This window comes from Nicotiana tabacum, chromosome 18, assembly GCF_000715075.1.
Source record: "Nicotiana tabacum cultivar K326 chromosome 18, ASM71507v2, whole genome shotgun sequence".
Lineage (NCBI taxonomy): Eukaryota > Viridiplantae > Streptophyta > Magnoliopsida > Solanales > Solanaceae > Nicotiana > Nicotiana tabacum.
This window is the reverse complement of record NC_134097.1, coordinates 115,584,348-115,608,248: the sequence shown is the minus strand read 5'-3', so window position 1 is coordinate 115,608,248 and position 23,901 is coordinate 115,584,348. Positions and strand designations below refer to the sequence as shown.

General features: G+C 33.2%; 1 protein-coding gene across 2 annotated transcripts; it reads left to right on the top strand.

Annotated features, from left to right (window-relative positions):
* The first annotated feature begins 17,920 nt into the window (after window positions 1-17,920).
* LOC107832015 (uncharacterized) lies at window positions 17,921-21,618 on the top strand. Of its 2 annotated transcripts, XM_016659817.2 has the most exons (4): window positions 17,936-18,344; window positions 18,486-18,939; window positions 19,062-19,166; window positions 20,107-21,618. In XM_016659817.2, exons 2-4 carry the CDS (start codon window positions 18,646-18,648, stop codon window positions 21,406-21,408), a joined length of 1,701 nt encoding a protein of 566 aa, XP_016515303.1. In that variant the 5' UTR covers window positions 17,936-18,344; window positions 18,486-18,645; the 3' UTR covers window positions 21,409-21,618. The 2 variants fall into 2 exon arrangements, with proteins under 2 accessions (XP_016515302.1, XP_016515303.1); XM_016659816.2 differs by having other exon boundaries at window positions 17,921-18,939.
* Window positions 21,619-23,901: the final 2,283 nt, after the last annotated feature.

Below are 23,901 nucleotides of genomic sequence, written 5' to 3'. Positions count from 1 at the left end.
TCGTGGGTTTTGTCCATTTTTCATCTTTTGAGCTAGAGATCTCGGATTTGAGCGATTTTTGAGGGATTCTTCACTTGGCTGTTTGGGGTAGGTGATCTTTACCCCGATTTGATTTTATCTTTGTTTTCATCATTAAATTAGAGAATTAAGTTGAAAATTTGGGGACATTTGTAAAATCTTTCAAAAGTGTAAAATGACGATTTGAAGGATGAATTGATGTCGTAAATTGATAATCTTGGTATGGTTGAACTCGTATCGGAATGGGTGCTCGGGTTTTGTGAATATTAATAGGTTCCGAGGTGCGGGCCCGGGGGTTGACATTTGGGTTGACTTTTTAGTTCTTGTTAAAGATTGAAGCTTTATTATCTTGAATTATTTTTTATGAGTTGTATTTACGAATTGAAGTTATAGTGGCTAGATTTGAGCCGTCCGGAGGTTGTTTCACTCGAGAAGGTCATTTTAGAGTATCGGTTTAGCTTCTTTGAGGTAAGTATCTTGCCTAACTTTGTGTGCGAAAAATATCCCTTAGGATTCGAGTTATTTGTGCTAATTGTATCATGTGAAGGTCGTGTACGCAAGGTGACGAGTACGTGCTCGGGCTTATTTGCGAAAATTTGACCGTTTAGGGCTCTTAGGTTCTTATGTCCATTAAATATGAAGTTGTTTTGTCATGTTAAATTTCCCATTTACTAAATCCACTTTTACATGTCTTATTTGGAATTAGTTGCTCCATATTTTACCCTTATTGTCGATTAAACTCTTATGTGCTTTAACTGAAGTTGTTGCCTCTTTTATTGCTATGTTATCTGTTCCGTAATTGTGATCCTTGATTGAAGTTATTATTGTCTTTTCCATAATTTCCTATCATTAGTTGAAGTTATTATTATCTTTTCCATTATCTGCTTATCCTTAATTGAATTTGTTGAATCTCTTCCGCAATTGCTCAACCTGGTTGAAGTGTTGTTATCCATTATCATTGTTGACTTACCCTTAATTGAAGTCGTTGATTCATGTTATCCCTCTTATCGTTGAATTATACTTATGTGGAATCATTACTACATATTATCTCTTCCTTATTGAGCTATTGCTATATTGTACCATTATTTCATTTTTTGTCTTTCTGTGAGCTCGTTCTTCCGTCTCTTTGTGTTCTAGAGTTCCTGAATTGATTTACTTGCCGTATTATCGTGTTATCGTTGTTGCTGTTGTATTCAGTATTGTTGAGCCGAGGGATATGTGTGGTTGTTGTTGATACCCAAATTTGCCCTCGAGTTTTTGTAAGTGTCACATATACTTTATTTTGAATTATTACCTAATTTAAAGGGTTCATATAAGTATTTTTCATGATTTTCCATAATTTTAAAGCTTTGAAATGGATTTTCTTGCATTTTATTTACTTGAATATGTATTAATTCTCCCTTCAAATTATTTTGTGGTGACTTAATCATCCAAATTTATTATTTGCATCAACATGTATGTTTCATAATATTTTACTTTATTTTATATAATTATATTTGGATTTTAAAGCTATTTTACATAATTTTGCAGTAATAGCCTATATGATGTGCATAATTATATTTTATTACATTATTTGTGCCAAATAGTCTTTTTATATTTTTTATAATGTTAAAGTATTATTTTAAAAGCATCTAAATACATAAATAATATTTTTATTATTTGTTAATTATCTCTTATAATTATTTTTTGTTTATTTAATTTGAAGCCCAATTTGGAGCCAATTTTGAACTCGATCTATCGCCAAGCCAGCCCAATAAGCCCAAAACCCAATCCAAACGACCCATGTGATTGACCTGGTCGTGACCCACTTCAAACAACCCGCCCCGCCTATTCTTTAATCCAGACGTTGATCTCTCAAGATCAACTGTCCACGATAACCCCACCTTTTTTAATTACATCTGCCCCAAACCCTAGCCCCATTTTTTAGAGACAACCGCCTTTGAACCCTCTCTACTCTTCTTCTCTCTTCTAAAATACCCTAGCCGCCTCTTCCTTAATTCCCTCTCCTAATCCCGTTGATAATGGGATTCCACCATTATTTGCTTACCATATCTATGTTTCTCTGCTACTGGTCGCTTGTTTATGGGATTACTTAGGTATTTTCCCAATTTTAGCAAATACCATCTCTATATCGAACTGGAATCAACCTCAATCTTGGAGATTTGGACAATATTTCATCCATGTTCATGAAAATTGGCATGATTCTTCATACCAGTTGGTCGATTTTCGAGTATTAAACCCTAACTAGGGTTTGAAGTTTGATTTTTTTCCTTTTCGGTTACTTTACTGATTGCATGCATACTCTTTGTGTTTGTGTTTACTTGATTTCTTACCTTGTTTACTTGCCTGATTCAACACTATATAAACCCTTTTCCTATCTCCCCTAAAGGAGGATTTTTTATGAATTAACTACTGTTACTACCACTATTCTCTCAATCTCACTCATTCTATACTATTCTAAGACTTTGATTTTGGCCGGCTAAAAGCCAAGGCCACCCAAATCTGTTCATTAGCCTCCTTTAGTGCCAACACTGCTCATAGCCACTTCAAAGCTCTTATGAACTCTGAAGCACTGGAGATTTGAGGTTTCATTATCCTCCTACAATTGTTGTTATTCCTGAGATTGTAAGTTTCTCATTCTTTATTCGCCTTGTTCGCAACCGGTTAGTACCTTATACTCTCATAATTTTACTTCTTTCTATTTGTGTTTATGTTATGTGCACTATTGATACTTGGATTTCCCTGAGTTAATTTTGATATTATGCCACTTTATATACAATTTTGCCTTTTTAGTAACACTCTGTAGTTCCACTGGCTTCAATTCTATTCAAGTCTTGAAGTTAACTCATGTATGGCTAGCTAAGTTGATTCATGATGTCTGCCTGATTTGTAATTAAAACCTGGATAATGCTTGTTGCACCTTGTTTTGATTTCTTGTACTAAAACCCTTAGGAAACTATGTTCGTGCTCCGAATTACACTCTTCATGTTGAATCCTTTATACATAACTTGTTGTTTCTCTGCAGCCATATAACAATACTGTCTAAATGCTTAGCCTAATATGTTCTCTTGCCACTGTTAGCCTCAATTCATGCCCGTTATAAGTGTCCAACCTAATGGATTGCTCATCTTCATGTTTAAGTATAACTGGTTACTTAAGTTCTGTTGCTTATCATGAATCCATGACTTAGATTCTCTTAGGGAACTAATGCACGCCCTTAATTTGTACTAATGTATTACTTCCTATTGAGTCATTCCTGTACAACTTTTTGTGGTTGATCTATGCATGTAATTTCCACATGCCAGTCTTGCCTGAACTCTTGAACCAGTATGACATGTTTTTTTGCTACTTGTAAAGTATAATGTATGCTTCTGATTTGTTCAAGTATGTGTTCCTCAAATATTTCCAAAGATTTTAGTACATTTTCTTCTATGTTTAATTGGACTAAGTCTTGATGACTACTTATCCTGTGGATCTTGGTAATGTTCTTGAACTTTGATTTTATGACTGATGCCCAGCATGTTAAGTTATCCCACATTCAACTTAATACTTGCTCATGAACATGTTATGTTATGCTACTCTCACTGTGGATCAAGGTTGTTTTCATACGTGTTTCATTAACTTATTTGGTTAAGAGGATGATCAGTAACTGTTGGGTTTGGTATGAGTTTATGTGTGACCTTGGGCCGTGCAAGTGGACGCGCTCTCCTATTTGAGATATGTTTGGGTCTGGGCCTGTTATTCATATTAAAAGAAGTCTGTTGATGGCCCAGTCAGTACTAGGTTACTTTGTTTGGACCTGTTTCCAGGCCTGCAGTTATTCCTTTGTGTAATATTTGTAATCGTATTCGTTATCTAGTCCTATAATAATATGTAATAACGAATAATATGGAGACTACTAAAAAGGGGGGCTGGGGTATTCTAATTCTTGCATAAAAGGGGTAGAAAACATGCGTATAGGGTCTACGTGCTCTGTTTGCTATCTTGTTCAGCATGACTTATATGTTGCTTCGTTTAGTAGGATGCTTACTAATAGAAATCATGCCTATATGGATTACACACACCTCACTGGGAAACTGTTCAAGCATGATAGTCCAAAGTATTTGCCCCACCTATTTCTATGTTACTATTGTGCACTTAGATAGCATGCTTATAGGATGTAATAACTCATGCTTTGTTAATCTAGACACCATGCCTATAGGACTCCAACTAATCAATTCGTCAATTGTTTCTACTGCTTTTAGTGTACTGCCTATCTAGATAGGATGATTATAGGGTCTTAACTAACTAATTAATCGACTACTTCTGTTATTTTTATTACACTGCCCCGCCTAGATGATATGCCTATAGTAATAAAGTATTATAAAATCAAGGTCATTTGTCAAACCCTGCCCATGGAATATTATCCCTCGTCAGAAAGCATGTCTATAAATCGAAGGTCGTTGACTCTAAGCCTTCAAACAGTTTTACTGCCTCATTGCGTAAATAATTTAGAGAGCATGTCTATAGGTTTTATAATACTTGTCATCTGCAAATTCGTTAGCCCAGAAATCGCAGCACTGCCTGTATAATACTGGAATCATATAGAAATCATGCCTATAGGACTTAACGACTTTAATGCTTCTTAATTCCCTAAAATATGTACTGCTTATTCTATCGTGTGCATTTTTTACCTGTGTGTGGAGGCTAACTTGGGCCTTTAATTTTCTTTATGTGTGGTCCTATTTGTTTTGAATGTGCGATTAGTTTTATCATTTTGAGCAACCTAGGTCAAGTCTAGAACTACCCAAATAGTAGGTTCAAGGCCTCCAGGACCGTAGGTATGGTACGGGTAGCACACGCACAAGATACAATTTAGAACTGAATTAGAGCGCCTTTAAGTAACAACTTCAATATAGTAATTTGGTAGAAGGAGATGATAGTCTGTGCTCGCTGAATAATATGAACAACCCCTACCTTAAGGGAACTGTGAAGTATTATTTATGTTGCACGGGGTGATCTTTTAGGCTAAAAAACTTAAGATCCCCCTTTCTTTATATACTTGTTAGTTACACTTAGTCATCTAACATAAACCAATGTAGATGTATCCTTGTATCATTAAAGATCTGTACCGATTCTTATGTGTTGTAATAAGAATCTTCAACTTCTATATCATTATTTGCTTATTTGATCTCCTAGCTTAATAATTCACATAGTTTAAAATTCGGCCGGGACCCACAGTTGTGGACCTCGAAGAGTGCCTAACACCTTCTCTTTGAGGTAATTTGAGCATTTACCCAATCTTTGATGACACAGACTAGTCAAACAGAGTTATTTACAAATAGGTGCCCTAACGCATCTTAAAAATTGTTAGATGGCGACTCTTCTCTTTTAATGCCTCCTTTAAAGAGTTGTCACATGTCGAAATCCCCTTTTGCAAGAAAACGGGGCGCGACACTTGTGATATTGAAACTGTTTTGAGCAACTGTTGTGGCATGTGGACAGATATTGTGAAAGTCATTTATTTGAGTTGTTATGTTTTGGCACACATGTTATTGTTGAGAGAATTTTTATTGTGTTTGCACGAGGTTTTTGCCATGCGGTTGTTATTGTGTTTGCACGAGGTTTTTGTCGTGCGGTTGTTATTATGCTTGCTCGACATTTATGCAGTGCAGTTGTTATTGTATTGCACGAGGTTTCTGTCGTGTTGTTGTTATTATTGATACGCATGCGGTGGTATAAAGTCTGAGTGTTGAAACGCATGCGGTGAGATAAGGTGGGCTTGAAACGTGTGGCTAGTAGGGGAACTACTAGAAGCTATGCAGTGTGATAAGGTGGGCTAAAACGCGGGATTTTTATTTCGAGAATAATGATTTTTCAAAACTAAATATGAAGGCTCACACGGTGATATAAAGAAAGATGTGATTCATTTTATGATTTGAGACTACGAGGCGGCACCTCGGGAAGGCTCTTGTTGTCATTTCCCTTTTTCTGTGCACTTGTCTTTAGTTATTGTTTTCTTTAGCATACTATTAATTGTTTTCCTCCGTGTTGCACTATTTGCTCAGTTCTATGTAGCTGATCTTGTTGTGTTGGTTGTTGTTTCAAACTTCATTGCTGTTTCTATTACACAGTACATTTGTCGTTTCTTACGTACCATTCATTGTCTCTACTCTTATTTGTTGACTGGAATTATGGTAGAATACTTGCACAAGCATACACGTGGTTAAATCACCCATATCGATTTTAAAAGGTGAATTCTGACGTCATTAACCATTATATATACTCTTGTCTTCTTGCCTTCCGTGTGAGGATTGTTCTATTGGCACATGAGTCGTCCGTACGGGTATGAGTTGTAATGTGAGCACAAGATGCCAAGTTATTAGGGTTCATGAATTGGGACCCGTGAGCTGTAATTTTGAGGTTCGACACCATATGAAAATGCCTGAACAGATCTCGTGTGAAAGCGACTGTTCTTATTGAGTTGTTGCTGGTTTTCCCTTTATTTGGTTTCCCCGGACTTAGACTGTGATCAGTTACTCTACAACACTATTACCTGACTGCTTCATGTTGAATATTGTTGTTACTAGTGTATCATTGCAAGTATTGTTTTGTATTCTTTATCCTGCTTAGCTTTATATTAATATTGTTTCTCTGTTTGTTCATCTACACACTTGTTCCGGTTGCTTAGTCTGGTAGGTGTCTTGACTGTCCCTTATTAGTATTCCAGCGAGGTTAGTCTTGATACTTACTGGGTACCGTTGTGATGTACTCATACTACGCTTCTGCATATTTTATGCAGATCCAGGTGCCACGGTTGTTGTTGATTATTAGCTGGGTGGTCGAGCTGTGGAGACTCAAGGTAAACCTGTCGTCGCGTTCGCAGGCCTCGGAGTCACCTTTTGATATTTTTATTATACTGTTTAATCCATTCCAAAGAGTTGCATTTAGGGATTTTCTAGCAAACTCAGTAGAGCTTATTATTTGTACTACCGGTTTTGAAAATTGTAAATTGTGTATAAAGATTTCCTTTTTCATATTTATCATTTGATGGTTGAATTCTTCTATTAATTTAGTAAGTATTTGGCTTATCTAGTCTTATAGACTAGGTGCCGTCACGATGTCCTACGAAGGAAAATTAGGGTCGTGACAGGACTAGAGTTGGGCGTGATCAATATACCAACTTAATTTACTATGCTTAAATAATGTATTAACATAAGAATAATAGTTAAATAGTAAATTTTATGTGAAAATACTAATATCTTTGACGGGAAAAAAATAGCCAGATTTACAACTAGTAATTGAAAAATAGCCACGATTTCATTAGTAATCGAAATTTAATCACTTTTTCATGTAAAGATAAAATCTGAACAAAAATACCCTTGAAAGTCCGGAAAATTCTAGCATAATATGCTGGAGATTGAATTTTTTACATATGAAATTCCAGCATAATATGCTGGAGATTGAATTTTTTACATATGAAATTCCAGCATAATATCCTGGAATTCCAACATTATATGCTAGAATTTTATATGCAGGAGCTCCATAATCTCATATATTATGCTGAAACTTTCTGTGTTTCAGCAAAACAATGACTATTTTTCAATGACTTTATAAACGCTAGTTATTTTTTGATTAGCAATCCGAAAAATAGCTAGCCCGTGCTATTTTCACATCTTTAACAGGTACGTTAATGGGAAACTATCATTTAAGCATGTATTCCAACAACCAACGAAGATTGTCGCGGTCAGGATCAGGCCGATGTAATGTTAATAGTGACTGTGATTGCACTTACGTTATTAATTCGTATTGTATATATGTGCAGAAAAATTAAGGAAATGATACACAATAAATAAAATGTGCGTCGAATCTATTGACATGGTCGTTTGGTTGGTTTCAGGGGTGTACAAAGAAAACCGATAAACCGCACAAATTCATGTCAAACTGAGAAAAAAAACCCGATTGTGGTTTGGTTTGATTTGATTTGGTGTTGGGAAAAAAACTCACCATAATTGGTTTGGTTTGGTTTTAACTAAATAAAGTCAAACCGAAATCAAATCAACCCGACATTATATTTATGCAATTTTTAAAAATATTTTATACATACAAATATTTATTGTAATATAATTTATAAATATTTCTTAAATTTGTTCATAGTTTTATCTTTAAACGTATTATTTAAAGTTTGGACTTAACATTCTTGAATGGTCCAATAAATTTTATAGCCCATAAAAGTAGTAAGTCAAATAAAATTTAAATCAATACTAATGCTAATAAAGAAAATTCAATTCAACACTAGGAATGACAAGTGTGTTGGATATCTATTTGTTTTTTTAGTTTTGCATTAGTTTACAATGAAAATGTATAACCTAGTTTATCTTTTTCTTTATGCTTAGTTGTGTAATTAACAGTACTTTTTAGTTGTAATTATTTTAGCACGACCTATATAGTATTTTTAAATTATATTAATTTTTATTATGGTGTATGAATTAGTAATAGTTTTTTGTGCGATTTTATTATCTATGTTATTGAATATTTTAGTACAATGTTATGACTCATCTCATATTATTATTTTATTTTCTTGAAAAATATATTAATATATAGTTGTATCCTACTAGGACTAAAATAATATTTGGAGCACAAGTTACATATTTTCTGTTATTAAGACTTTACCGGAAAAAAACCCGAAAACTCGAAAAAAATCGAAAAATTCGAGAAAAATCGATATTAAAAAATCCGACTTTATTAGTTTGGTTGGTTTATAAATTTAAAAATCCGGTACCATTGATTTGGTTTGGTAATTAAAAAATCTGAACCAACCCGACCTATGTACACCTTTAATTGGTTGTATTTGCCTAATTAATTCCAACTTAAATAATGCAGCATTTGACTGACCACATAAGTAAAAATAATCGCCGAATACTTTACTACCTATTCTTTTGCTATATTACTTAATACTAACAAATAGAACTAGATTTTTTCTTACATGATCAGAAATTATCCGTAAGTGATGAATCAGTACACGCTTAGGATATATAGCACTTCAAGAGAGTGAAATTGAAGTGGCATATAAAAAACAATTATCAAAATCGCCATCGTATGATCGGCCAGGAAGTGAAAAGCAGTTTATAAGCAGCCCAACTTAGAAATCATGACCTCCCGAAGAACAGAAAGAATATACCGCGAAGACGTGGAGCACTTCTTTATGGTTAAGCTTTTGAACATGGCCTAATATTAAGCTAAATTTATGAAAATACATTTAATCGCAATATAAAGATCAAATTATTCAAAAATACAAATGATATTAAATTAAGTAATTCTTGTATACATAATCTTTTCATTATTAATCAATCATAGCACGTAATTTATTCATTATTATGACAGATATCTCTCCACGCGAGTTGGTCCATAGCCGTAGCTAAGGTTTAGCCTCTGGACCCAATCTTTAGGCCTAATTTGACTCATTGACAAGGTTTACCAATGACGACATTGTGGAATTTTTAGTCGCGATATTTGGTATGTAGAGTAGTCTAAATAGGGTGGTCCATTTATAATTAAATAGAAAAAGAAGATGTTAATTTGGATTAGTACAAGTAGCTTTGCTAGTTGATCAATGTGGTCCGCTGGTGGGAAAAACCTTTTGACAAAATACAAAAACAAACAAATTATATTGGAGACTATACCAAATAACATGGGCGGTCCGACGAGTTATGTGGCCTAAAGTCAAACTTTATGAGGGGTCTTAACTTTTTGTAAAAAATAAAATTATTTATTTGTTTGAAATCTATATTTCTAGCATTTCTTAGATACAAAGTTGTTAATAATTTTCTTAGTAACAATATAACTAATCCATTTAATCTTTCTTGAGACATTGTTGATCTTAGGTAAGATTTTATCAATTTTAATTTTGAAAATTTCTTTCCGTTGGAGCAACGGTAACATAAGTTATGAATATTATTCCATAAGCAATATTGGCATTGGAAAAGAATCAAATCTTTTTATTTGACTGAGTATATCAATTAAATTGTTATCTTCTAATATTACTATTTTTTAAATATTTTTAATTCCGAAAATAAATCTTAACGATCACTATCTAATTGATTATTATGTTTTAAGGAACATTCAAGATTAAGACAATATTTTTTCAAATTTTTATCATCTAGTGATCTTAATTCTTACCGCTAAATAGAAACCAAAAATATTTTCATATGTTTCGAATTGTTTAAATCTATTTTGAAGTAAAAAAAAAAAATAGCATTGTCTACTATGTATAAAGCAATCAACTCCAAAAGACTCTTCGAAAGATTTTGAGATTTTATTATCAACATTTTCATCAAATTGTTACTTCCTATATATCATACGTTTCTTACGAAATTCGGGTTCAATATTCATTTCAAGTAAAATTTTAGTGGCAGAAATCATAGCAGTTGCAAATACTTCTTCTTTATACTTGTTAAATAATGAAATCAAACTTTTTCACTTCACATAATATTTTTTAAATTTATACATAACCTATTAGGTGTAACAAAAAATGGACCCCCATAAATTTGGGACCTAAAGCAGTTGTTTTACTTGCTTTATGGAAGGGTTGCCCCTGCCAAATAATAAGATATAATTTGAATAAAGTAACATAAAAATATCTTACAAAAAATCTCATGTATTTTATATTATTGGTCTTCTACATTTTAACATTACTATTGTGGCATTGCGTTTTGTCAATTATAGTCGATGATTATGTAAAGTATAGGGCAAAATATAGAGTGGTACATTTGTAACAAAGGAAGACGTTAATTTGGTTTAGTACAAGTAGTTTTGGTAGTTAATTATTGTGGTCCATTATTGGAAACAACGTTTGATGCAAAAAGAGGTTTTTTAAATAAATAAAAAAGTGCACAACTGAAGAGTGGTAGTTAAAGTTGGCTAATTAAGTCCATAACAATCTGAACCTTAAAAGAAGCTGCCAAATATGGTATCTGAAATAAGTTCTACAATTGTCTATTCCTTTTTTACCAATTATTAATCTCAATAAGATATAGGAGTAATTGTATATATTAGTCCCACATTTATTTCATGGGATAAATTCCTGCAACGGAAAACTTGGGGAGGTCTATTTGGTGTCAACGGTATTATTATGTTATAAATGCATACTATTTCATTATTTCACCAAGTTACTAAAGTATTAATTTAGAGAATAGTAGCTTCAACATAACATCTTGTTAAAAGGAAACCAAAAAATAGGAAAATACAAACAAGTTTTCTCGGAGACAAGTAAGAAAATTAAATGGAGACCTAATTTCCTTTCTGGCTTTTTTAAAAAAAAAAAATTATTTTCCCAGAAATATATCTACTTTACTAAAATAGTAGCTTTTCTTCTCACCAATAATACAAACTAGGGGGTAATATTCTTTCTACTGTGGAGACGACTAAAACTCCAACAATTACGAAGTATAAGGCACTAGTAGTACAATCATAACATAATTTGTAAAATAAGGCAATAAAGTAAAGAATGAGCGATGTAAATTAATACAAGTAGTACAAAAAGCTGTATTAAGAACAAAAAGTAAGGGGCTAGTGAGAGATGCAAATACTTTTTTTTGGTTTCCCACCCAGTGTCCGGTATCCATATTGGGGCCGACTAAATCCGAATTCGTGCTGGGAAGTCCCACATTGGGGGTTATAAAAATTCTTGTTTAAAGGTGTATTTCAAGTGAAATTTTGTTTCCACATATAAATCTTAAACCTTTTTTCCTTAATTGAAGTTCTTGTTCGAAATAGGTTCAACTCACACAAATTTTTTACAATTTTAACTTCAAATACTTTTTTTTCAACTTATATTCTCCGAGCAGTAGGAGATAGAGGTTTAACGAGACCTAAAAAAATAATAAATACTACTACAATTTTTTTTATTCTAGTAGTTATTGTTGCTTTCTTTCCCCAAAAATTAATACTTTGGCGGAAAAAATTGATCGTCACTATCGACCGTAAAAATTAATCGAAATCAATCAATTTTACCGACCGATTTGAATTAGTTTTATTACTGACCAGCATTTTCCGACCCATCCAATTCGATCGGTTTTTGGTCAATAATCATCCAAAATCAATGGCATTCCGTCGATTTTTTTGGTCAGAAAAGAGCTGTTTAGTAATGTAAAATTGAGGTGTTTTGTGCCACAAGTTCACAATTACCTTAGAAGAAAAAAATCAAAATGAGAATCAACATCGTGGAAAACTTAAGGAAGCATATGATTCGCTGGAAATAATAACATGATTCCCTCTAATTAGTTACAAGAAATCCTCTCACGATAAGCTCCTCAGCCAAATCACGAGGAGATCTGTTAGTAGCTACTAATAAAACTATTTATTTTGATGTTTCTAAATTTCCATTACTAGAGCAGTAGAGCTTGTTTACAACACCTTTGCCCATTACGCTATCACGAAATCAATAATATGATTTTTTTTCCCTCCCATTTTGGTAATAAATCTATGATTGAATCAATCTACATTCCCTCACCTTCTGCATTATGTTCATTGAATTTGTCCTTTTTATTGGTCAATCTCCAATTATGATCATTTTCTGCTTTTTTATCTTTCAAATTTTTAATTAAATAGTATTTTTGTTAACTACAGACCAGAGAGAAACTCTCAAATTCTAACGACAATTTGAATAACATATATATCATAATAATTTGAAGCCAAGACTTCTTGCAGAGACCATTTCTCCAATTGTAATCTTTTCTATATCGCTCCAATTTTATCGGGTGTCCCGAATGAACAACTTCTTGGAGAGACGAAGCTATATAATTTGTTATTAATGTAAATTGTAACTTGAATGGTAAACTAGTGAGTTTGTATACCCTTAAAACGGATAACAATTGAATTTATACGCGATTTTAAAGATATATGAATTGATTCAACACAATGCAAATAATCAAAAATGTTATCACGATCCTTTGTTAGTCATATACAACTGTTGCCATGCTTCCTGACGTCTCGGAGCTCATTTTGGATTCGGGGAGTGTTTTCTTATCTGGTCTGGTGGCGAGCATTTCGTTCGGGCCTCGATACAAGAAGTTCACAGCTTCAATTCTGATATCATGTAGTCATATCCTTGCTTCGTTTGACCCACTGGAAAATCGGGGTATGTGTTAAGCCTCATTTTTTTTTTTAAGATTAAGATGTCTGAATCTGAATACACATCTGAATACCAAGATGTGTATTAAGATTAACATATCTGAATCTGAATACACATCTGAATATATTAAGATGTGTATTAAGATTTGAATAGAAATAATTAAGACGGTTTGAATTTTACCATCTGAATGTATAAAATTTATTTTTACTTGAAAATTAATAAACATAAAATTTAAATGAAATACTAACTAATCTAATATTCTATCAATAAAATATGTAGTTTTTTAAGATATGATAATTGTTGGTGGTGATGACTAACGGGTGAGTGCCGACTAGAGGCGGTGGTTAGTGGTAGTTTTGGTTGATGGTGGTGGTTCATGCTAGTAGCTAGGAGTGATTGGTAGTGGTGGCGATTATGATTGAAGGTGGTGGCGGTGGGTGGTGATAGTTAATAATATCGATGGTGGTAGGTTAAAATGATGGACAATGCCGGCTGTGGTTGTTGATGGTGAAGGGGTGATCAGTTGTGGTAGTTAATGCGGATGAGTGTTGATTGTAGGTGAGAATGATGGTGGTCGGAGTGGTGGGGATAGTAGGTGGTGATGGTCGATCATGGAGGCTATGATTGAGGATGATGATGGTGTGGTGATGGTGGTGGTGGTAGTAGTGGTGGTGGTGGTGGTGGGTGGTGGTGGCGGCGGCGGTGGTAGTGGTTGAGTATGGTGGTGGTGTTGGTGGTGGCAACATGGTGGTAGTTGATAATGGTAGGCGGTGGCGGCAGTTAATAATGAATACGTAATAATATCTTAATGAAATTAAGTTTTTGTTATAGATCTTAATCATACAGACATATTTAGACCCATTAAGTGGTTGTGAAGTAAAAAAAACAAACACACTTAATGATTAAGATCTGAATAATTAAGATTCAAACTTTAAAAACAAACGCACTTAATGTCTAGGATCTGAATGATTAAGATTCAGACCTACATTAAATGCAAACAAATGAGGCCTTAGCCCTGGTTTTACCCGTATACAGAGTTATTATCAGAAAAAAGAAAATTCATAATGTGTAGCCGCCCTCTAAAATAATAGCCGTAAAATATATATCTTTTACATATTAAATATTAAGATACAAAAAATATACATATTTCATACATGATCAATGTGTATTTTTTGAAGAATTATAATTATTTTCAGCCGACCAGCCAAATATATTAAAAGTGTAAAAAACAAACAAAACACTAGTCTCATTTTATTATTTTATCCCCGATGAAACTAACATACACTAGCTAGTAACTAATACAAAGAATAAAAAGTTGAAAAAAATCACATGCATAGATTCTAGACCTCATAACCCAATTATTAGGTTAAGACTTCATAAAAGTATAGGTTTTTTTGTTTTGTTTTTTTCATTTTAAGAGGACAAGAAAAAGAGAAAAAAAATGGGAAATTTCCATATAAATTATGTATAACTTTTTGAGCTGACGATAATCACGTGTGAAAGGGGCCCATATAAATTATAAGGATTTGGGTATTTTATGGGAAATTTCTGATTCCCCCAACAATACAGCAGTGATATCCTAACAAATCCGAAACATTTTAAGCCGTTAATGGGTCCCAACCTCATGCCTCCTAGTTTCTCTGCTTCTCCAAGTCTCTCTTGCACCCGAAAAATTAAGAATAAAAATAAATAATAATTTCACATTCAATATTTATATCAAATTTTTGAATACAAGATACGTACTTTAAGTGATATGTATTACTTTAATTTGTAATTTTAAAAAGTAAATTACGTAGTTTGATGTGAAACACCGAAAGCACGTGATTTCTATAGTTTTATTCGACTTCCTTAACCATTCTTTAGCCTAGTTCGGGACCGTGTGATAGATTTGGAGCTAGAAAAAGCAAATTTTGAAGAATAGAGCTAGCTCAGGATAAGATAAATATCTTGCTTAATCTCGACTTAGAAGAATTTTTTTCCTAAAACGTACTTATATGCTAAATGCAACGTGTTTGGGTGTAAGTATTTCCCCCCCCCCCCCTTCCTATACACAAAAAATCACAAAAATATTGAGCTTGATTGATGGGGAAAGATTCACAGAGATGAATCTCAGAAACTATATGTAGGTACAGATGTACTACATTATTTGTGGTTGTGGAGATCATTTAGTTCACCCGACAATTATTAACCCCCTTCTCTTATTAATTCCTACACATTTGTTCTATCAACATCAGCGATGGAGCTGGGATTCGATATATATGTGTGTTTAGACAAATATATGATTTGGAGGAAAGTTACTGAATTCGACACTAACTGTAACGGGCATACTAGCTCCGCCTCTGATCAACATCTTTCTCTTCTCATATTTTCCTTTTCTTCCTGATATATATTATATATGAACAAATACCTCATTTTATTGTAAATGATATATATGTCGAATTGGAGATATTCTTATGATTAACAATATTTAAGGTTTAGTTTTTTTTTTCCCTCAAAACCACCTAGCTCTTTCAGTACTACATGCATTAGGTTTGTAAAATCAATCTTGTTTATCATAAAACAGTACAGTTGAATTTATACGAGGTTTATAGATAAGTGAATCAATTTGATCCTAAAATGATACATAAATTAGACAAGAATATAAGACTTAGCCTTGAGATCAAGATAAAACAACATAGATCTTGGTTCTGGGAGCAGAGCTTCCGGAGGCAGTAAGAACAATATTAATAAGCAAGAGGATAAAATAGTATTATGCTTTTGAACAGAGTATAGTATTAGCTTTATCAGAAAATTCATGTCCCTTACAATGGTTGTAAAGCTCACTATTTATAGTTGTACCTAGGGAACAAAGTCTTAGGATCAAGCCCCTTTTTAATAACAATTATGAGGGCTATTGAAGAATGTATAATGGTATGCAGTGAATGTCATAATCTCTATAACGGACCATGTATTTAATGCTGTAGAATATTCTCCATTAAATGTTACCGAGTGGCAGACATTTATTTCACCTTTATGAATACCCTTCTCTTCGATAATAAAAGAGATCGTTGTCTTCGGACTTGATTGTCTTCTGTCTTCGGCTCCACGTATCGCTTTATCATGCGAGCATTTAATATGAACATATTTTACCCTATACAAACTCCCTAACAATATATATGTCAAATAATTTAAAAAGCGGCCATTAATTTATGCTGAGTTGAAACCCTCTATCATAAAATTTAAATAGACTATAGGGTGTAACAAAAAAAGTGGTACATAGGCTGATGATTCTATCTGATTTAAGTAGTCTAATTGCTTTCTTAATTTTCCAATCACTGCCTATTACTTAGTATCTCTATTGATGACAAAGTTAATACTAAGTGGAAGTAGGTTAGATTAGATCGATGCATAATCCTTTTCAGAATGTTTGATGACAGTTGACAAATTAAAAGAACATAACATGTTATTTTTGACGACATGTTCTTTCAACTTTTTGGCTTATCCTCTCTACTAAACCACAAAAAAATAACACGTTCGGTATCGTCACTATCTATTTACTCATCATAGATTTGCAAATATATTACAAGGATTAACTAATTATTTTAGACTCTTAATAGAGCTAAAGAAAATGAGGTAAAGATTAAAATTATACGGGGATAATAGACACAAAAGAATGATCCTTTTTAATGATATGGTGCATCGCAAGCATGAAAAACTAATAATCAAAATATTTAAGTTATATAATGAAGCTGTAAAGAATTTTTATAATTTTAGTATTATGTATCGGTTATATTAGGGCAATATATGTCAACAGAAATATAAAAATTATATGTCAACTTAAATATAAAAATTATTTATGCATATTATCAATAATATATCCAGTGTATTTCCAGAAGTGGAGTCTGGGGAGGGCAATATATACGCAGACCTGTTTTCGAAAGACCCTTTGCTCAATAAAGCAAAATCACAACGGTTATGACAAAGAACTATGGAAAGCAAGATAGTAGTGACAACCAGAAAAAACAAAAAGAAAGCAAAGGAAACATCAGGTAATAAGCTAGCGCTTGGCCATAGATTCCCAAATTTGTTTTGAAAAATCTGATTTGGGTGAAGTTTGGTTTGAAGATGAAAATGTGTTTGGACATCAGTTTTCAAAATTCCCAAATTTATTTTGGAAAAACACAAAACATGACTTATACCCACAAGTTCTAAAAACTATCACAAATACCCAACAGTACCATTATCAATAACATTCATCATATTATCGTAAACCATAGTCCTAAATATAAATAAATTTGCTATAAGATTATCATTTTTATAATGAACTACATGATACACTATCAGATGACCGAGAAGACGAAATAACATTGCAACAAAATAATAAATGGTGTATTCTTTTATAAAATATAAAAATTTGGGGTAATTTTTAAAAAATGTACTAGTACTACAACTATAGAAGAAAATACAAGTTTATAAAAGAAAGACGGGTGACTAGTTACTAACCTACTAATACATATTATCGGTGCACATAATTTAAAGTCAGTCGTAAAATTAGGAACTTTGAAATTTAGAAAAGCATAGGCCAGCAATAGTAAGCAAAGTTAAATAAGAGGAGTCTAATTGCAAAAGATGAAGATTTCTCAAGATTGAAATTATGGTGGAAGTAACCATATGGAGTATACACAGAACCTAGTCTCTTATTCTTAACCGTTCATTCATATTTACACGTCCCTGATTGCTTCTCAATCTTTCTCACGTGTATGCCACACCCCCTTGTCCTTTTATTACCAAAAAACACACAACCCCTACAAAACTGTTCTCCTTTTTCATGAAAAGAAAGCAGCAGTCACTCCTCAGACTTGATGTTGCCTTTGTGTTTTTCCTCTTTGACAGTTTTCTTACATCTCTCTTTCTTTATTTCATGTCTCTTTTTTTCCCTCTTTGGAAGTTTGAAACCAAAGGCCAAACAAAACTTTAAGGGGGGGCTCTAATTTGCATGGCAATCATTTACTACTACTACTATTTCATATTTCCTTAGTATCTTCAAATTACACTAAAGTTTAAAGTTGTACCTTCTAAATTCTTCTTTTTTTTCTCTTTTCTTGGATCTTCTTCTTCTTCAAATTTCTCTCTTTTTGACTGATCAAAGTTCTTAATTTTCATTCCCAAGAAAATATTCAACAGACATGTAGTAGTTCAAAGTACAAAAGGGAACAAATTTGCCAACTTGTTGAAGGTATATTTACACCTTTAGATCTATAAAAATATTGTCCCCTATCCCAACAAAGTCATTTTTTGGCTTTGATTCAAAAACTAGGTGCCAATATAATTCATTAATATATATTTTTTTTTTGGCCCAAAAAAAAAATATGCTTAGGCAAAATTTGTATGGAGATGGAAGAAGTGGAGGAAAATGCAACAACAAGGTGAGAAAAAGGGGGGGATCAACATCAAGTTCATCTTCATTAATACAAAGTTATAGATTAAAAAGGGCAATATTAGTTGGGAAAAAAGGAGGGTCAAGTACACCAGTACCAATGTGGAAAATGAATAATTCAAGATCACCATCATTACAAAATGATAGTAATAGTAAGTCATTCAAGATTCTGCAGCAGCAAACAACAGCAGCAAAAGTTATTGGTTGTGAAAAAGGGAAAGAAATATTGTCAGTTTCAGCAAGAAAACTTGGTGCTACTTTGTGGGAAATTAATGGTGTTCTTACGCCGAATAAAAAGGAAGAGGTGAATTTTAATGAAGTGGAAAGGGTTGTTAAGTCATCATCCAAATTTGATTCTGTTGCTTTCCAATTATCTCATACTCCTGCTTCTGAGGTGGGGTTCTAATTTTCTTGAAAAAAATTGGCTTTTTTTTTTCTTAGTCATTCCAGGGGACAAATTTATGTGTATGAGTTTTTGCTAATGTTGTTTATAAAATTGATGGTGAATTTTGGCAGAGAATGGAGAGATCTAAAGTGGGAAGTCATAGAAGAAGATCTTCAATTGGTTCTCAGAAACTTGTGCAGACTGATTTCTCTCTCCAAAATGATTGCTTGCTTGAGGTACCATTTTACTTATTAGTATTATTAATAAAATAATATATTTTAATTGGATACACTGTTTTGACTTAGTTTTTTATGACAGTAACTTAAAAGTATTTTGGATAATTCTACTCTTGTGTTCTTTTCTTTTTTCTTGGAGGGGCTGTTACTGTTATTTGCTGCTGCAACTAACGGAGATTAAGTTCTGTCGGAAATAGTCTCTCTATCTTCGTAAGATAGGAGTACGGTCCGCATACACAATATCCTCCTTAGACCTCACTTGTTGGATTTTACTGGATTTGTTGATCATATAGTTGTAGTTTTGTCGGTTGGTTTTGGTCTCTTTTTTTTTTTTTTACTTTTCGTAATATTGGATAGAGATGAACTTAAATAAAGTAACACGCACTCTGAGGATCCACATCGTCAAATCCTAACTTGTTTAGAGTTGAGGCGTAATAATTATTGTTTGTTGTCATAGATTTTTCTGAAAGTAAAAACAAAACAGTGTCTGATCCTTACCCTACTCTTTGAAATAGCAAGGTAAGAAGAGCCACTCAAAATTTTATCATAATGAATGACATAAATGGCATTTGGATATGTCCCTTGGCTTCTTCAAAGTTTTATTTTAGGAAATGCACAAATGTTTCACTATCCTTGAAAGGGACCAATAATGTAAGTTGGTCCTGTTTCAGGTACCATCAGATTCAACATGTCATATGTTTGTTTTCCAACATTGAATTGATATAGTAGGTTGTAAACTTTTGTTTGTCATGGGCTACTTGTTTTCTACATCTGCAAAATGGTACTAATATATAGTCACAAAAATATCCTTGTTTTAGGCTTTGCCCTCCATTTTCTGCTGCTGTTCTTTAGCTACTCTGCTTCAAATATTTACATTTTCTAGTCGGTATACATAGATTACACATTGATTATACACAATTATACATCTGTCGGTATGCAGGTTGATCAGACACAACAAAATTATGCACAGACTGTAAACAGACATCGGTTAAAGGATGTAAGGAACGGTCTAGCCGCGTCTAAGGAGCTGCTGAAAGTTTTGAATCGTGTATGGGGACTTAACGAGCATCAATCAACTTGCTTATCTCTTTTCTCGGCTATAAAAGCTGAGCTTGATCGTGCGTGTATTCAGGTGACTAAATTGATTCACGAACAAAGATATAACAACGGTGAAATTGATGTCCACTTGAAGCAATTTGAAGAAGAAAAGGCGGCTTGGAAGTTAAAAGAGCAAGACAAGATTCACAGTGCCATTACATCTATAGCAAAGGAGCTCAAGATAGAGAAGAAGCTGAGGAAGCAAACCGAGAGAATAAACAAGAAGCTCGGTAAGGAATTGGCTGATACGAAAACTTGTCTGTCAAAGGCTGTCAAAGAGCTTGAAGGCGAAAAGAGGGCACGAGAGATATTGGAGCAGGTATGCGATGAATTAGCTAGAGGTATTGGAGAAGATAGAGCTGAGGTAGAAGAATTGAAGAGACAATCGGCTAAAGTTCGCGAGGAAGTTGAGAAGGAAAGGGAAATGCTTCAACTAGCTGATGTTTTACGCGAGGAAAGAGTTCAAATGAAGCTATCAGAAGCCAAGTATCAATTCGAGGAGAAAAATGCAGTTGTCGATAAGCTAAGGAATGAGCTTGAGGCTTACTTGAGATCCAAAAAGGGACAAGAACAAGGTGGCGATGACTCTCCTAATTATGAAAGAATCAAGGAACTCGAAAAACATTTGAGAGAAACACTTCCAACCACATGTTATTACCAAGATAAAGAGAAGGAAAACGGAAAAGTAGTAAATAAAGAAGAAGATGATGATGATGATGATGATTCAGCTGATAGTGATCTACATTCAATTGAATTAAACATGGATGATAACACGAAAAGCTATGAATGGGGAAGTACCCTTGAGAATGATCCTAAGAGATTATCGGTTTCTGACAAAAGTAAAGGGAGGAAGTCCATTTCAGAGAAATTTCCAAGACAAAGTATTTCCATAGAATGGGAGTTCGGGAAAGAGAACGTGGAGCAAGAGAGGTCCAACTTTCTTGAAAATGGAGGGATTTTCGACTTCTCTTCTCAAGTTTGGAAAAAAGATTGTGAAGATGAGATAGAGAGGTACAAAATGATCAAGGATCTTCGCGACCATATCGTGTCTTCTGCTTCGAGGAAAACACCAACTCAAGGCTTTTCGGGTCCAACTAAGAATTGGAGCCAACAGAATACGCCTTCTAATGATGCTGATCAATGAGGCTTTTGCTGTCTTAATTGAAGAAATAGTTAAATCACTCTCCTTCTGCAGTTTCACATGAAAATATTTTCTGCTGTTTTGTCTGAATTACTATAGCTAAACAAACATCCCATCTCATTACAATTTTGTGGTTTGCCCCTTTGTATGACATAAAACTGTACAAATTCTCTTCTTTTGATTATAGAGATGCCATAAGTATATTACCTACTATCTTGTGAACAATTTTCACTTTTAATACTATGACTTTTTCATCTTTAGTCTCTTTTATCAACATGCTCATTTATCCTCTTGGTTTTGAGTTTTTGTGTTTGCCCAAATGTTTTGGTTTCGCGATAAGAGCCTTGCACCTACTTTGCTCGAACTCACCAAATATGCTTCTGCAATCGTGTCGGGTGCTCTAAAATGCACACTTTAGAAGGATTCGACATGCAGCCGGCGGCATTTTGAAGAGTCCGAGCAACGTAGGCAACGTGTGATGTGTAAGGTAAGCTCATATCATGCCTTCAATCCTGCTATGAATAAAAGCCTAGTGTAGAAGCCCGGTTACAGGTTCATTCGAGCCCATTAGTTTTTGCTCAAATAGTAATTTGTGTTAAGAAATTTATTAAATTTGTTACACATACTAAACTTAGAACTCACTTATTAGCACTTGAAGCCCTCATATCTTACCAGAACTCATAAAGTTAAAATTCTGGCTCCGTCTCTGACTTTTATGCCAGCCCTATTTGAACCATCTACCGTTAGCTCTCGAGAATTTCTCGTTATTAAAATAACTATTTATTAGGGGTGTGTTTTTTTTTTGATTTTTTTTTTTGGGGGGGGGGGGGGGGAGGAGAGGGGTCTAAAGCTGTAGACTGATTAAATAGTAAATTGTTGAAATCGCACCAAATGAAGAGACAAAATCTTCTTCACTGAAATCATAACTAAAAACCCCATTCTTGGATTGTAGCAATCTCTCCATGTGCTTACGCTATTATTAAAATCATTAATCTAAAAAAGCACCTCCAAAAAGACCATATTACTAACTAATTCATATAAAAAACGTTAACTAATCTTGGTTGAGGTTTTAAATATAGTGTAACTGAATATTAATTATTACTGTCCCGATAATTTCTACTTTATTTTGTTGACTATGAGGAATATGTAAAATTCAAGATGGATTTACGAGGAATAAAGGCATGTGATATAGTGTTATAGAGCTGGCAAGACCACAAGCATTTATTCCTATCCTATTGATGAAAAATAAAAATAAAAAGAGAAGATGGCAATGATTTTTTTTTTTTTTGTACACTAAAATGAAACAAAAAAAAAATTCTTTTTATTTCATCACCGTTTTCTCTGGTTGGCATTGACCAACCAATCAACTGATCAAAATTGTCTTTTTTTTTTCTTTCAAAATTGTCTTTTAACTATATTATCTGCCTTTAAAATAATATGATAAAAATATTAAACTCAATGGCATTAGTATTGCTATTGAATGATGTATTCTTCAAAAACTTTCTTCCAAAAACATTAGTATTAACATAATATTGTACATAAAAAATCAAGTAGATTTAAAAATAAAAATACAGATCATTATTCAAGGAATACACCAATTAAAATGACTTGTTTCTGGGGTGGCAGCTAGGGTTGATGTATTAATATTTCCATGGCAATAATAATGACTTTGTCTTGTATTATTTAGACCAAATGACTTTGATTATCGTCAAGGTCCAGTTGTAATGCATTTGCTCATTGATTTCAAGATTCAACTAATAATAATTCACAAATTAAAAGATAATATTAAAAAATGCCTTTATTTAATTCCTTGGAACGGTTGCTTGCACACTATATATATAAAATTCACTTGGTTCACGTTAAGTTGTTTTAATTCATAGAATGATTGTCATGTGCATACATCATTTCTAATAATTCATTGCTTCTATGCTAAATTTATTTATTGGATTTCTGTAGCCATAGTAAACAAAACATTTATTTTATTGCATGGTATGGACCAAAATGTCGAAGTTCTATGGCCAGAAAAGGACAAAAACAGAAACATATTGCGATGTATATGTCTCATGTTTGTCTTAGCTTACTTCAACTGAACGCAATTTGCCAAATCAATTGTATCCCAATTTAGTATATAATTGAAAATTTTAATTGTACTCGATGTTTGTATCAAATGTAGAATTTAATCTTACCAATCATAAAAATAGTTTAGAATATGTAGTACTTAATTATGGTCAAGTGATAAATTTGTGCAAAAGATACATTTTTGTAATAATTTATTTTTTTGGTTTTTTACCAGATGTTCAGTGTCCGCTTTGGAACATCAACTAATTTAAATTCTTACCGCGTAAAACTCATCAAAGGAGGAAGCGCTCCATTATTCATATACCAGGATTTTTTCTTCCCCAAGGGTCTGAACCATATCTTGTATTAATTGATTTGGAGCAAATGCCAAATACTACTAAAAAAAATTAGCTAATTGATTTGAAGTTGTTATTTTAA